This window comes from Achroia grisella, unplaced genomic scaffold, assembly GCF_030625045.1.
Source record: "Achroia grisella isolate CSIRO2021 unplaced genomic scaffold, CSIRO_AGI_Agris_v1 utg1847, whole genome shotgun sequence".
NCBI lineage: Eukaryota > Metazoa > Arthropoda > Insecta > Lepidoptera > Pyralidae > Achroia > Achroia grisella.
In genome coordinates, this window is record NW_026712687.1 from 766996 (window position 1) to 782306 (window position 15311).

At 33.1% G+C, this 15311-nt stretch overlaps 3 protein-coding genes across 3 annotated transcripts; 1 reads left to right on the forward strand and 2 right to left on the reverse strand.

Annotated features, from left to right (window-relative positions):
- Nucleotides 1-276: 276 nt before the first annotated feature.
- On the forward strand, nt 277-6913 carry LOC131841563 (bromodomain-containing protein DDB_G0280777-like). The gene is made up of 7 exons (XM_059189882.1): nt 277-308; nt 1940-2062; nt 2519-2740; nt 3967-5072; nt 5608-5707; nt 6279-6352; nt 6638-6913. The coding sequence occupies exons 1-7, from the start codon at nt 303-305 to the stop codon at nt 6717-6719; spliced, it is 1713 nt and encodes a 570-aa protein (XP_059045865.1). The 5' UTR covers nt 277-302; the 3' UTR covers nt 6720-6913.
- Nucleotides 6914-7312: 399 nt separating this feature from the next.
- LOC131841575 (uncharacterized) lies at nt 7313-9659 on the reverse strand. The gene is made up of 2 exons (XM_059189895.1): nt 9114-9659; nt 7313-9071 (listed from the first exon to the last, which is right to left on the reverse strand). The coding sequence occupies exons 1-2, from the start codon at nt 9657-9659 to the stop codon at nt 7365-7367; spliced, it is 2253 nt and encodes a 750-aa protein (XP_059045878.1). The 3' UTR covers nt 7313-7364.
- Nucleotides 9660-9968: 309 nt separating this feature from the next.
- LOC131841576 (uncharacterized protein MAL13P1.304-like) lies at nt 9969-13805 on the reverse strand. Its single transcript, XM_059189896.1, has 2 exons — nt 13704-13805; nt 9969-12972 (listed from the first exon to the last, which is right to left on the reverse strand). The coding sequence occupies exon 2, from the start codon at nt 12924-12926 to the stop codon at nt 9969-9971; it is 2958 nt and encodes a 985-aa protein (XP_059045879.1). The 5' UTR covers nt 12927-12972; nt 13704-13805.
- Between the last annotated feature and the right edge of the window lie 1506 nt (nt 13806-15311).

The following is a 15311-nucleotide window of genomic DNA, read 5'->3' on the forward strand; positions in this document are numbered from 1 at the left end:
CTTCTGTATGTAGTTAGCATAACATAGTATGATGGCGGCGTCCTATCACGCAACCTTAAAAAAAACCTTATGTCAAATGGTATAACACCAGCAAACAAAACAGCTCCGTCCCAATAATCTACACAACACACTTATTAAAAGGACATTAAGTTCTAAATCCAATGGCATTTATTATATCGGCCGCAATACAACTGATATGTCCGTAAGGTCGATTTTGCGCGCGATCCGAATGATAATGTATGGGATTCAATTGTCTATAAAAGCGATGCGTAGGCGCAGGACATCAGCGAAAGTGGACGAAAATGAAGGTGATTACACGTTTTTTGTGTTTGATTTGTGTTGTGTAGTGATTTGTGTCTATGTTTCATAATCATTGAATATTTTCTAAGAGAAATCATAACATTTTTTTTATTTTTTTTAAAATAAGTACCAAAAATAATTGCGATTGTAGAATTTTTAAATGGATGATAATGGAATTGTGCACCCGCCTATGCTAACGGTATACTCTGGCGGGGCATCAGTGGAAGATGATAGTCAGCCCATCGTGGCAAATTCACCAGGAATTTATCACAATGATTTCCAGGGGAACCGCGTGGAGGTCGACCTGATATTGCTAGCAATGGGGTTATTAGTCCACATTACTAACAATACCTTTCTCCCTGTTCTGTAGCATTGTGAATACAGTTTATCACCAATTCTTCATCCCCAGGAAGGGACAAGTGCTGGACAGGAAATCTCAAAATAAAAATCCACCTTGTCAGTTTAACACAATAGTAGTCTAAATCCACTTCTATATAAGGGAGTTCCAGCCCAGAATTGGGATGGAGTAATGTGGTGGCGTGTGGAAGTGCATTATTAGTATTGGAGAATAGTGGTTCTATTACTAAGGTCGACCTCCGCGGTCCTGCCTTGGAAATGGCATACTATAAAAATCCAGTGTCAATTCCTTGTAAATTAACGGATCTTCGATATGTGTAATCAGCATATTTTTTTTAAATGGAATGGTAAACTCGTCTGCGCTATAGTAAAATATAGGCTGGCGGGACACTAGTGAAAGATGATAGTATGAAAATGAAGGCAGTTCAATATATAACGTATCTGTCGTAGAAAATTCATCCAGGTTTATCTACAATAGTTTCCAGGGTAGTCCGCGTGGAGATCGACCACACATTACTGGCAATGCAACTACTAGTCCCCATTACTACCAATCCCCTCCCAGACAGCTATATTGTTTTTGTAATGGATGATAATGGACATGTTCACACTTCGAAGGAAGGAGATTATCAGTAGTGTGGACTAGGATCCCATTGCTAGCAATGTGCTATGTTAGGTCTACTTCCATGCGGTTTCCCCTGTATACCAAGTGATTTCATCACAATACGCTAACTGATCTGACCTCAATCTCATCTTATCATCCTCCACTGGTACCCCTCCCCCTCTACCCCGCAGGCAGGGGCACCATTCCACTGTTACTCTCTTCACTCTCTCTTAAATATCTGTTAAAGAAAATGTTATACACGGTAGACCATTGGAATATGATAAGATGGGCATGAAGTCAGGTCAATTAGCCCATTGTGACAATTCATTAGAAATTGACCACGGTAGTTTCCACGGTGACCGCGTGGAGGTCGACCTAACATGGTACATTGCTAGCAATATGGCCATAGGGTGAAACGGAATCGTTAATAATGTGATCCTATTCTTAGCAACGTACCGTGTCAAGTTGACCTCTTTAGTTTCCCCTGGAAACCATCGTGCTAAATCACAAGTAATTTAACCATGACATTCTAACTGACCTAACCTCATGTTCATCCTGATATACTCCACTGGTTCCCTGTCAGCGTATACCGTTAGCGCAGGCGGGTGCACCATTTCATTATCATCTATTTAAAAACAAAATGACTTTAACCATGTTTAAAAATGTTATATTTCTATCCAGAAGCTGCTGACTGTGATATTTCTGGCACTGAGTGGTGTATTGGCTGAAGCGCCAGCACCTTATCCTCCCAGTGGATTCAGACCTGCAGGACCTGCTTTTGAGTTACCCCAGAAGCAGACTCAGGTTTGTTATAACTATTTATCATTTTGTATTTAGTATTTTTTTTCCGACGGTCGACAACCTCGGTGGTCTAGCGGTTTAGCACACTGTTTTATTTTAGATGGTCGCGGGTTCGATTCCTCGCGCGGTACAAACATTTGTATTCATGGGTATAATTGTTTGTATCGGTCTGTGTGTTTCCTATGTATATTATAAAAAAAAAATATCGAAGTTATTATACATACAGTTGTCTCGTACCTACCCATAACACAAGCTTTGCTTAGATTGCCTAACAACGTATGCCAGGCTATCTAGTTTTTTTTTAATTTGAATGGCAATTTATTATACATATATATATACATACACATATTAATATACATATATTTATAAAATTAATATAATTAAATTACAATATACTTATATAATTCCAAGTTTATTTTTTCAAAAAAAAATCATGTAAGGTTATTTGTTTGTTCACAGAATGTTCCACAACAACAATATCTACCAGTAGATCCTAGAAGACCGTTAAATCCTAACAATGAGTATGGACCACCTGAAGAAGAAGACGTGTCAGTTCAAGGTTTACCAACGCAGGAGCAGCTACCTATCTTCCAGGGTTCACCAATTAATGGACAGCAATATGTGGGACCAGCCCTGCAAACAGACTTGAGGAATTTGGATGAAAGTTTTCAACAAAGTCAGGTAATTTGTTATTATGAAAACCAATATTACAGAGGAAAATATTTAAAGGTTTTTTGAGTAATGGGAAATCTCAATAATATTGTAGAAGAATATAGAGATATAGAGGTGACTTAGGCGTCTATAGGCTACGGTAACAGTTTACCAAGGGTAACCATTTATCATAGATGGGCCGTATGCTTGTTTGCCACCAACGCAGTATAAAAAAAAGTTAGATAAATTCTCTATATACTAATTACAAAAACATACAGAAAAAACGAATTGTACACCAAATTATATTTGCCCTATTTCAACTCGCCTCATCCAGTTCCAAACTAAGCAGAGCTTGTGTTATGGGTACTAAAAAGTAATAGAAATATTTTTTCTTTTTTTAAAATACATAGGAAACAATAAGACTAACAAAAAATTCTACTCATGAATAAAAATGTTTGAATCGTGCGAGGTACGAATCCACGATCATCGGAAGTTAGGCGGTGTGCCAAACCATTATAGTATACTACAGATGCTGTAAACTCAATAAATTTTATAAATCTTATAAAAAGTTGTCTGCGTGGGTATCTCAGTCTCACCTATTTCACCCGCTAAGCACCTAGCATTGAAAGATGTGTTTCGGTTGTAGGGTGCAGATTAGGCAGTGAAATTATAGCAACGAATCAGTGGTATTACGGGTTCAACTGTTCATGTATGTATAGGACACGGCATACATGAACAGCACTAGACGGTTACCGCTTACCATCAGATGCAAGGTTACTGTTAATCAACCTGTTTGCCAATCCCATTATATAAAAGAAAGAATAATGTGTGGTATTTAATTAGGAAGACAATTGAAGATTAAAAAAAAAGATATACATAACTCCACTGTTGCAATTGTCAAGTTAGTGTTGGATACCAGATATATACTTGACTGACTGACTTGAATTTTCTTCTTTCAACTCAACTCAGATTCCAATACATCCTGGTCTAATATACTATAATCTAATTTACCTTCTAGAATATTTTTGAGTTAATAACTAACGTTTGTCTTCATAATACATATAAATTTTAATTTAATTCGTTCAGTCATTTAGTCGTGGAAAAGTGATGATCAAACATACAGACACGCTCCCGCATTTAAAGTGTTAGTACGCATTCTAGTACTTCAAAATTTCAATTTATTCAGTTTTTGTATTCAATTCAAGTATTAAAATATTGCTATAAAAAGTTTTTTGACATTATGTATTTTTTAACAGTACCAACAGCAACAAGAGAGATACAGAGAGTATGCCAGACAAAAGGACTTGGAAGCTGCACGAGCAAGAAATAACGCTAATCCAACTCCAGCTGTACCCCGGCAATTCGTACCACGTACCACAATTAGCCCAGATAATACATTAACAACAACTGAGGTTCCCACAACAACCGAAACCCTAGACCTAAATGAAGGCGAAACTCTAGAAGACGCAAATTCACCAAAAAAGGCAAATTCATCAGTGGAAATTTCAAAACAAAGAATACAAGAGTATCCTGGTGAATTTTACCTTAGTTCGTTAGCACAATTGAAACTTCAGCCTCAGTTTGTTCCTGTTCAACAATTTGGACAATTACGAGCACCCTTGTATGTTCAACCAACCCAAGATGTTTCTCAACGACAAGTATTAGCAGGTTACGATGCTCAAACTCATTTCGCAGCATTACCATCAGTTTTAGCTCAAAGACAACTTCTTCAACCCCAAGGAGTTGTTCAGAATCAACAGCCATTCCAAAATCCTGGTTTGTTGATTGCACAACAGCCATCTACAGGTTTTGGTCCAAGCCCAGTACAGCCATTAAATCAATATCAGCCCGTGGTACAGCAAGTACAACCGTTTCCACAAATTCAAGCGCAGCCAGCATTTGTTCAGTCGCAACCAGTAAATCCAAATATCTACGGACAACCAAATCCTGACACTGAAGAAGTAGAGATACAATCGTATCAGCCACAAGTTTTTCAACAACCAAATTACCAACCTCAAGAACAACAAAATCTTTTATTGTCGCAAGCTCAATTGAGTTTTCCGACTCAGGACCAGGATAATATAAATCAGCCTCAGTTTGTGGGTCAATTCCCTCAACAACAAAGCCAGTTTCCTCAACAACAAGGCCAGTTTCCACAACAGCCAGCCCAGTTTCCTCAACAACAAGGCCAGTTTCCCCAACAACAGCCAGCCCAGTTCCCTCAACAAGGTTACCAGGGCCAGGATGCGTTTCTTCAAAGTGGCTTGGACGTGAACCAGCAAGGTAATGGGGTTGAAGATAGAGATGAATCAGACAATCAGGATGATTCGGTTACGTCTGTCGCCACCGCCTTTGGCACAAGGTTAGTAGATTTCATATAGAATTTAAATGAAGTACCATGATTTTAAGTCACGTATATATGTTAATAGTGTGTAACAAAGCCCTGTATTAACATATCGGCACCATAATATGATGTTGAATTGCGATCTTATTGATATGCATGTTAGAGTGTTAGTTCATGTTGTCGTGGTCAGGAATATAATGTCTACAACATTGCAGAGTTTCATAGGGAAAAACACAAGTTTTTTCCCAATACCTTGGGATTGGTTATTTTTTTTTATATTAATAACTCTGGATAATTCACACAGCGCTCTAGCGTCTACTCCCAAGTTAAGCAGAGTTTGTATAATGAATACTAGACAACTAATAGATGTACATATGTATTAGTTTCTAAATTATACATAATATGCAAATTTATGATACAAATACTAATCATACTTATGTTTGTACCGTGCTAGAATTCGAACCCGTGACCATCTATAGTAAGGTGTGCTAAACCGTTACGATGTTTTCTTTTTTTTTTATCTCAAGTTTAATTATAATTAATACTATTATAGAACCCAACCTCGTGTGTACAATCGGTACGGAGCGCCAGTCCCTGTACCACGAGCGCAAATAGATCCAGAATATCAAACAACCACGGAATCTGCTGATGAGGTAAAACTCGTAACTTTTACTTTATAAACTATATATAAAGTAAAAGTTAAAATAGGCTTAAATTTAAAGAATGTTTCAATACTCTTTAGTAGTTGAAATAGGTAAGAGATTTTATCATCCAAACTAGAAACCCCAATCAAAGATGATGAAGATGCTCATAGCCTTCATTGATAAATGGATTATCCAAATTTTTTTTTCAATAGCTTGTGGTTTTACCTACGTGAAATTTATAGCCTATGTAATATTCTGATGTATAAGCTATATTACTGTAAAGTTTCATCAAAATCAGTTTAGTAGTTTTCCGTGAAAGAGTAACAAACAAACAACAAATCCATCCATACCAAGAATAGCGTTATTGATAAATGGATTACTCAATTTTCTTATATTTCAAAGCAGTCGTTTCTGTGATCATCCTCGTTCAATCAAACGAACAAACACATAGATACAAGTCCATTGGCTCCTGGCTTTATGTGATTAGTATCATTGTAATTTCATTGACAGGTGAACTGAAGCTTGACTGTGAAATGCGTGGAAACAAACGTAATTTGAATTCATTTTTTAACATTTGCAGGCAAATACTGGAAGTCCAGTTGTAGCGGAAGCGACTGCAGTAGCCAACGGCAGGAGGAAAAATGCCAAATTGAGGTAATTTTTTTAATGTAGAATACGCTAACAGTAAGCTAACAGGCGGGGCAACAGTGAAGAATAATAGGCTGAGCATGGGGTCACGTCATAGTGACAAATTTGCCAGCAATTTACCACGATAGTTTCCAAGTGGAACCGCATAGAGGTCAACCTGATATGGTACGTTCTTAGCAATGTCTCATCTGATACAAAAGCGTATTTGTATCAGTAGTAGTTATGTCTAGTATACATACATAAGTTCTGCTTAGCTCTGCTTTATTCAGAGTTATCATTATTTGTTCCCAGAAGCCGTCGGGTACGTCCGATTTTCACTTTGGACAGATCCGGACATTTGGTGCTGGCGCCCGAACAAAACCAGGCGCAATAATTAGTTAAATATCAACTGTATGACATAGTCACTTAATTACAAACTTACAAACAGAAATCAACCACAAATCCGTAAAAATCCTTTAAGTCGAATCCTATTTATTCAAATTTATATCACTATTTTTGTTCTGATTTTTAATATTTTAGTCTACCTTTATATTGTTTTGTAAGTCTATATAATATATAAGCCAGTCATACGCGTGCTCATGTGATAATTCTTGTACTTTGTCACAATAAACACTCTATTTATGTAATATAAATAATGTTTTGAAGGCCTATAATATCATAATGACAAAGTAATAAAGTGTTTACATATTAAAGTGCGTGTCTGCATAAAGAAAAGTACCAACCTCACAGTTTCCTATTACAATAGGCATAGACAAGTCAGTTCCAAAATAATAATAAATGATTATTTATTAACAAATATCTTGTTTAAATAAATCCCAAACTTTGAATAGAGGATGATATTATAATATTGTCAACAGTAGTTGAATTTGATCATATTTGAGCAAACTTTTAAGTATAAACGTTATTAAGGTTTATAACGTAAAGCCTTAAAGGCACGGCGGTTTGTCAAATTGTGGACAATTTCATTAATATATTTATTTCATAACAAGAAAATCTGTAATTACAGGAATCTAATACACTACCAGGGTTTAACTAGAAATACAATAACACCATAAATACATAACATTAGAACGAAGAAAGTCGGCACACTACTAATAACTAACCAATTTTCCCGAACAAAGTTTACAGGACCCGCAAACATAATTTTCACAGGCTGGAATCTAGAAATTCTACTGGACTCCACTCTAGCAACTTCTGTGGACATTGTTATAGTTTCGTCTTTACTCGAATCAACAGCAGGGCTTTCTTTTATTAACGGTTTAAAAACTTCTATAAAATCTTTTAGAAGCTCAGGCTTCCTAATTTTATTAATCGTTTTACTTGTGATTTCAATCAAATGTGTAGATTTCTTACTTTCAGTACTGAGTTTTAGCATAATATTATCAATAACACGATTATTTACTAAATCACACTGTAACGAATCATCGATTGTTATAATATTGTTCTTATTAGTAAATTCTTTTGCGGTTTCGCTTTTCTCTATTTCCACACGCATTTTATCAGTTTCTGTATTTACATTAGGTATGGGACGTGATAGGTTTTCAATCCAAGGCATCTTTCTTATTAATTCCTTAATAGTTTTTTCTGCCAATGTATTCTCTAATCTTTTCACTGTTAAATCCAAAATTATCACAAGTCTATCCCATAGTTCATGTATGTTTGTTGGATAGTTCAATATTAATTCGTCACAATATATATTGTTTTGTATTTGGTGATCAGGCTTTATTTCATTTGTGTCAGTTTTATTTGTTAAGTTAATTTTCTTTTGAATTTCAGTTATCTTTAGCCCATTGTTCGATATTTCCATATTTGTATGATTGGGTTGATCACCTTTATTTTTTAAACTTAACAAAGATAGATTATTTTGTGATCCAGTTTTAATAACATTATTCACATCTTCAGTACGGTTAAATGCGGAACTAGTTGAAGGATTAATATCTGGAAACAAACTCATATTTATAACTGTATCCAATAAAGTTGGCCTATTGGACAATTTCTTTACAGCTTTATTGATAAAGGGAGAAGGCATGCCGTGAAAGTTGTCTAAATTAACGATATTTTTAGAATTTGATGTTAGAGTGTCTGAATTAAAATTTGAGCTTGTTTTTTCTATAACATAGGTATCATCATCCCTTAAGTTTGTTTTTGAACTGCTTTTAATGCCAATTAACGTTTTATCACTTATTTGATGTACATTAATATTAGTAATGGTTAAGTAACTTTCATTTGAATATTGTGATAACATGCTGTGAGTTGAGATCAAAGCGTTGCTGGGATGTACAGTAGTAGGTGAACTAGTTAAATTTTCTTGAATTAATAATGTCTCCTTTACGTCAGTTGGTTGATCTTTTGACTGTGTATTATAAGTGACGGCAACACTAACATTTAGCACATCCGTTTTATAAGGAGTACCATCAACTGATGTTAGTCTAATAACTGAATTCACAACCTCAAGATTACCAGTATCATTTACACATGTGTCTGTGTTTAATGTTTCAATCAAAGTATTCTGACTTGAATAATTAAAAAAAGATTTTCTAGTACTTGAAGGCGATGAAGTTAAAGATACAGAGTCATTCTCAATCAAATTTATTTCGTCCACTAACAAGGCACGTTCTGAATATAGTAAGTTTTCTTTTTCTATTCCATTTTTTAAGAGCCTTGATTTTGAAACAATATTTGTCATGGAGTTAGAGTAGAGATGTTTCTTAATTTGGAAATTTTTCTTAGGTTTGCAATAATAATTTACAAGGTTTTTTGTTATGTTGTATCGAGGTTTTTTATATTTAAAGTATTTTTTTTTAATTTCAAAAGAAAGTTTATATTTATTTGGTACTTTTTTTGAAATGTTGCACTCATTTCTAGTAATATTCTTATTCCTCCTATGAAATTTACTTGAAGTGAAAATAAGTTCTGGTAGTTTTTTATAATTCGTCCCCATATTGTCTTCTATTGGAATAGAGTATACTTTTTCAAGGTTTTCTGTATCGCCACAATGATTTTCTTCTATGAATATTTCTGTTTCCGGCGTACTTTCTTCTGTATTCGAAAGAGAATTCATATTATCATTACTCTCCAGTGTCTGTAAAGACAATGTTGGTGCTATAGAATTAAATGGTGCTATAAAACTAGCTTGAAGGCTTCTTTTATTACATATCTTTTGTTGTGCTGTGGGTATGTCATCATATGTCTCTTGATATGCAAGGGCTACTATATAAGTCGGTATTATGTTAGGATAACGTGCCGTTGACATCTGCACAACTTTGTTTTTCGATTCAATTTCCTTACCTTGCAATATGTCTTCTATCGGCATTGTTATGTTAAATCTAGAAATCGAAAACAGAATAACAACAGATTGGTAGGGTAGGATTTCTTCTAAATACTATAATAGAATATATATTAAACTACTTTTCTACATGTAGATTATAAAAAAATATAAAAAAATATTTCATTATTTATTATTAAGTAGCGATTTGTCCTTTTACTACACAGAACTATATAATCATAAAGTATTTTAATCAAATAATTAGGATAATTTAAGAAATAGATAGAATATACAATATTATTAAAATATATTTATTTTAGAATTTTATTTATATAAAAATATATATACATAAAGACATTAAAATCCTAAATCCGACACCTTCAAGTATAATCTAGATGAATTTTTAATTGGAATCAACCTGTTAGTTTTATTTAACTTTAAAGGTACTGTGAAACTGGGTTTTAGTATATTTTGTATTATATATACGTAGAGGAAATAGCCAATTACAATCATTGGAATCCACAGCAAAATACAGTATAAGAATGCCTCGCAGAATCTAAACTTTAAACTTTTCCAGTTTCGAATTGAAGACTTAGGCTTTTTGGCATTAGAGGATTTTGTCGAGCAGTATGGATTGCATTCCTCAAAATCTATAGGAATTACAACTGCGCGATTACTTTCTTGCGTAGGTTTTAAAAAACTCGTATGGCCATTTAAATGTTTACTGTTCCCTGATTGTGAAGATTTATTCTGAAAGAAGTTTCCTCTTGAAGTCGGTGGTATTTCTTTTTCATAATCATTACGGCTATTACGAATGTATTCATTCTTTTTATAACATCGATTGCAGAAAAATGCTTGTTGTGGTTTTTTACGGATTGAACTGGTTATATCGAGAAGAGATTTAGATTTTGGCAGAGAACACTGTAATATTTGATTTTCCTTTCCTGTTTTAAAATCTATGATAGCAGAAGTCATATCAGTTACTTTTAATATAGATTCACTATCTATAATGTGATAAGAAGTGCTTCGTTTTGCTAATCTGCTAGTGAACTCTACAGTTTTTTTAGGTTCTTTTGATAATTTTAAACCAGAAAGCTGTGATTTTCTTATACTTTTTGATTTTTTAATTTCCTTTGACTGCGTTTTCTCATTTGAAGATATATGTTTTATATTATTTGTTATTTTATTATTTGTCATTATGTCAGACGTTAAAGGTAATTTCTGACTATTTTGCTTCTTTAAATGATCAATGACTAATTTTTCAGTTGTAGCCACCAAATTTTTTACGACTTCTTTGAGTTCAATTATTTCTCGAGATGTGACTAAATCATTGGTTGTAGTACTACGGTCTAAAAAATTGCAATCATTTTTAATTCCATATAGAGATTTAGTTCTTGAGTTGTTACTTGGAAATATATATTTAGATTGACTCATAGATCCATCGAGAATAGGAATAATATTTGCATATCGTTCAAAAGAAATAGAAATATTTTCTTTGCTTGAATTGTGTTTTTCTAAAGATGTATTGTATAGCATGGTTTCGATATCAGAGATTTTATTTAAACTAATTTTATTTGCATTATCTCCATCATGAGTATTAATATCAGTCGCTGGTTCATTTTCACATACAGGAAAAACATTGATATGTATGTCTAATTTTATATTCTTGTCATTATTAATCTTGGAAAAATATTTAAATATATTATCTAACTCTCCTATTAAATTCTTCTTTTTTGTTAAATCATTATCGGATTTTTTAATGTTTGTATATTGACTAATATTATAAAGTTTACGTAGTAGTTTTTTTCGTTTATATATTCTTCGTTTCTTTTTCAATAGATGATTATTTTTTATATGCTGACAATCTTTAATAGTTCTTTTGTAAATTTGATTATGTCTACGTATGTTAGTTTTTGGCAACTCTACACTTTGTTTTATGGAATCCATAGTCATGGGATCCCTTTGTTTATTTGGAATTTTCATTGTACTAACATTTCTTTTAGTACAAGTAATATCAGTTTCGTAAAACTGTATATTTGACATGCACTTGTTTAATTTAGTTTGTGATACTCTGTAGGATAATTTTGCATCAGTCATAGTATAATTATTATGTTTGTTTTTATAGTTATTATTAGTAATTTTCATGAGATTATGAGCATAAATACTTCTAATAAGGTTTGGCGTAACATCTAAATATCCAATATCCTGTATTTTATATTTATTCAAACTATTTTTATGTACTTCTGTTAGTATGGTCGAATCTGATGCATCGCTTTTATGGACTAGCTTCGGAAAAAATACTATTTGTCCTTTTTTGTTAAATTTACTTTCATTATTTTCTTTACTAAATGTACCGCATTGAAGATTTGGTTTTGAAGATGCTGTTAGTAAATTAAAACTAGATGCAGTAACAAACAATTTATGCATTTTATTTTTAGATGTTTTAAGGATTATTGATTGATGATTGTGACTATTTTTTTTTATTTTACATTTGCTTTTATTCGTTTTAGTGAAGTTAGTTTTCCGCACAGTAAAATTTCTAGGAATGCTTAATGTTGAAATTATATTGACGTGTTTATAAGGAAACGGAATTGTGTTGTAAGATTTTTTTATGCTAGCTTCTGTTTGAGATGAACCACTGAATATAGAGATTGTGTCTTTCTGTTTGTAATATGGATTGGCAATAGCGGAGCACTTTTTATTATTGGATATGTTTTTGTCGTTGTCCATAACATACGTCATACAAGACGAAAGCCTCTTTGTTCTCTTTTTTTCGAGTTTCTGTAATATACAGTTTAAAATATTATCAAATTTCTGTTTCATTTCTTTATCTTCTAATAGATGAGACTTGATCCAATTATTTAAAAGAACTTTAAGGTTCCTCATCATAAGTGAAGTAATATTGATGTTAGTTAAGTTGGGCATCATTACCACGGAGGCTTTTTTACTGTTGTCACCACTTGCGCTAACATCTGGTTCGAATTCTTCAATTGTACCAAACTCTGTATCAACTGCTGAATATTTCGATTTCACCGATAAAGATTTGTGACTTGATTTATACCTTTTACTTCTATAGTATCTCCTTAAAATACAAATATCTGTTTCCAAACTTAAATCTCTTTTAAGTTTGTCATTATGAATATAATATTCTTTAGCTTGAAATAGGTTTTGCTTTATTTGCAGAATAGCACTTTTAGCATAAAGTTGTGATACACCAGAGCATGTCCTAGAATGTGTAAATAGAGTGGTATTGGATTTCTTAAATAGTAGTAATGTATCTTCTCTTTTACACTTATTACTGTTTCCTTTGCCCATATTTTGGATGTTTCTGGTAAGTAAATTTCTTAGTGTTTGTTGTCTTCTGTAAGCAAAAATATTAGTATTCTTCATCTTTTATATTTTTCAAGTCCATTTTGAATTCTATCATTTTCCAGACGTTTAATTAAAAAAAAAATTTAGCATTGGTTGAGACTGTATGTGTTTCAAATGATGATGTTTCATTCATTCATACATCTGATATGAGATTATAGTTGTATTTATTTGTGTTATATATATAGATATTAATGCATATGACATGCAATTTTATTATTATCTGCATTATTTATATAATATTCATATACGGTTACATCATATAAAATATTATTTAGAAACAAAAATATCGATAGTTAGAGGAATTCATTCCATTTCAGTTCCTTGCTATATAATTCTTACCTGATACATATAGTGCTAAGTTTAAAAATAGATAATACTGTGGCATATATTTATAGTCATTATTATTTTTATGTCTTTCCTATAAAACCGTAGCATGTTTAAATTGTAGTACTTAGCAAACATTGTGTATAATAATATCTTATATAGCTAAAATGAATATTTCTTTCATCAATGTAACATATTCTCCTTTCGTCCTTTTATATATATACATACAAGTATCGAGTGCTGGTTCTTTTATCCATACACTCTCATTCATTGCTTCATCCACTTCAAAACTGTCTGATGTTCACTTGCATCCTTCTATTTCAAATTGTTTTCAACGTTCTTTCGTCCAACATTCTTTCTATATAATTAAAAGTGTTGACATGTTTAATTACTTACAATAATGATAATGGCTCAATAATTTTACATAACTGTATCACGATAGATTTTCTTAATTTAATCGGTTTAAAAATTATATTTCACATCAGGTGACTTTAAGAAAGAAAATTTTGTGACTGTCGATTTGACATATTTCTTCTATTGATTGGTAGAAATGAAATCAAGGAAACAGTTCCTAAAAGATTTTTTCTACTTTTGACCCCGGCGATTTGTGTAATACAAGCAAATTTAGCATATTTGCGTAGAATTCGTTCTGCTTGCATTATAAGTCCTTGCGAAAAAAAAGGTTTATGCACTTTTGATCGATATCAAGTACTCTCGAATGCAAGCAGAACGGCACCTAATTTACTGTATTGATCGTTTGCATTATTTCGCCAAGTTACTTTACTAGATGTATACTTTGTACAAACTTCTATGAGTATCTTTGTCGCAATTATTTCATAGCAATCAGTTTCTATGTAAGCTGTGTTTCCGTTGGTGAGAGAAGGCTGTGTAGCGCGATGGTTATCACGTCACCACTGTAGCCTTACATAAGATGTGATAAGGTATTGTAACATAATTTATTATACTATGTAGGTAGTGAGTATACAGGGTGGAATTATTGTATTACTAACAAGTTTATTTGATAATGTGCTACATAGCTTATTAGTAACGTGTACATATAACGTGGAGTCGGAACATGGACTGACTTTACACTAACTTGCACTAACTTAAGTCTATGTTATGTAGAGACGTAAACTAATGGAAGGGCGCCGAGTGTTGACAGAAATATTACAAGTGTAGGCAATAGGTATATCAGTTAAATTAGAGTACGGAGGCATACCATTTGTTATGCCTCCGTACTTGCGAATACTTACGAATGCTAGAGGGCAGTGAGTTCCACAACCTAACGGCCTGGACAGAAAAGGATTTAGAATAGAAGGAAGTGGAATGAGAGGGAAATCTTAGACGGAGATAGTTAACATTACGCGAGGAGTGGCTGTTGTTCTCACTGAGAAATGTGAAACAGTCTTTTAGGTAATAAGGAGTAACTTGGTTAAAAAGAATGCTGTGAAGGAGTGATAGGATGTGTAAGTTGCGACGAAGACGGATAGGGAGCCACTTGAGTTGAGTACGATACTGGAATGGCAACGCAGGGTATTATGGGTGAAACATGATGATACGATGTCTATGGTGTTTTTCGTGTACAAAGGCGACGCGACGCTTGCCATTTATTATCGGGCGGGCTGTTAGCTAGCTTGCCATTCCACTACATTTAATTCAGCGATAATTATTGCCTAATTATGAGTAATTAATTATACCGCAACAAGCGGGTATATTGTAATTTGATCTTCACAATATAGTTATATCATGTTTACAACGCAGTATTCAATTTCGCAAATTACTCGCAGAGTAATATTGTCCGGGAAACTATAGCTACCTACCTGTTTACGTAGTATAAAACAAAGTCAACGGATTTGAATGCAGTTTTCAGCGATTGATAGACAGATTCAAGAGGAAGGTTTATATGTATAATACATGCGTGTTATAGTATAGAACAAGTCGGGATTTTCAGAGATTTCTAATTCTAAAATAGTTTTTTTTTTCTTTCTTGTTTTGAGGAAAGTG

Excerpts from the sequence above, each read along its gene's own strand:
- LOC131841563 (XM_059189882.1), top strand. Across the intron at positions 2,063-2,518 it reads TACCCCAGAAGCAGACTCAG|AATGTTCCACAACAACAATA; the intron begins GTTTGTTATAAC and ends GTTTGTTCACAG. Across the intron at positions 6,353-6,637 it reads AGGAAAAATGCCAAATTGAG|AAGCCGTCGGGTACGTCCGA; the intron begins GTAATTTTTTTA and ends ATTTGTTCCCAG.
- LOC131841575 (XM_059189895.1), bottom strand. The coding sequence starts at position 9,659 with ATGCCGATAGAAGACATATTGCAAGGTAAGGAAATTGAATCGAAAAAC. Across the intron at positions 9,072-9,113 it reads AATATAAAAAACCTCGATAC|AAAAATTTCCAAATTAAGAA; the intron begins AACATAACAAAA and ends TGCAAACCTAAG.
- LOC131841576 (XM_059189896.1), bottom strand. The coding sequence starts at position 12,926 with ATGGGCAAAGGAAACAGTAATAAGTGTAAAAGAGAAGATACATTACTA.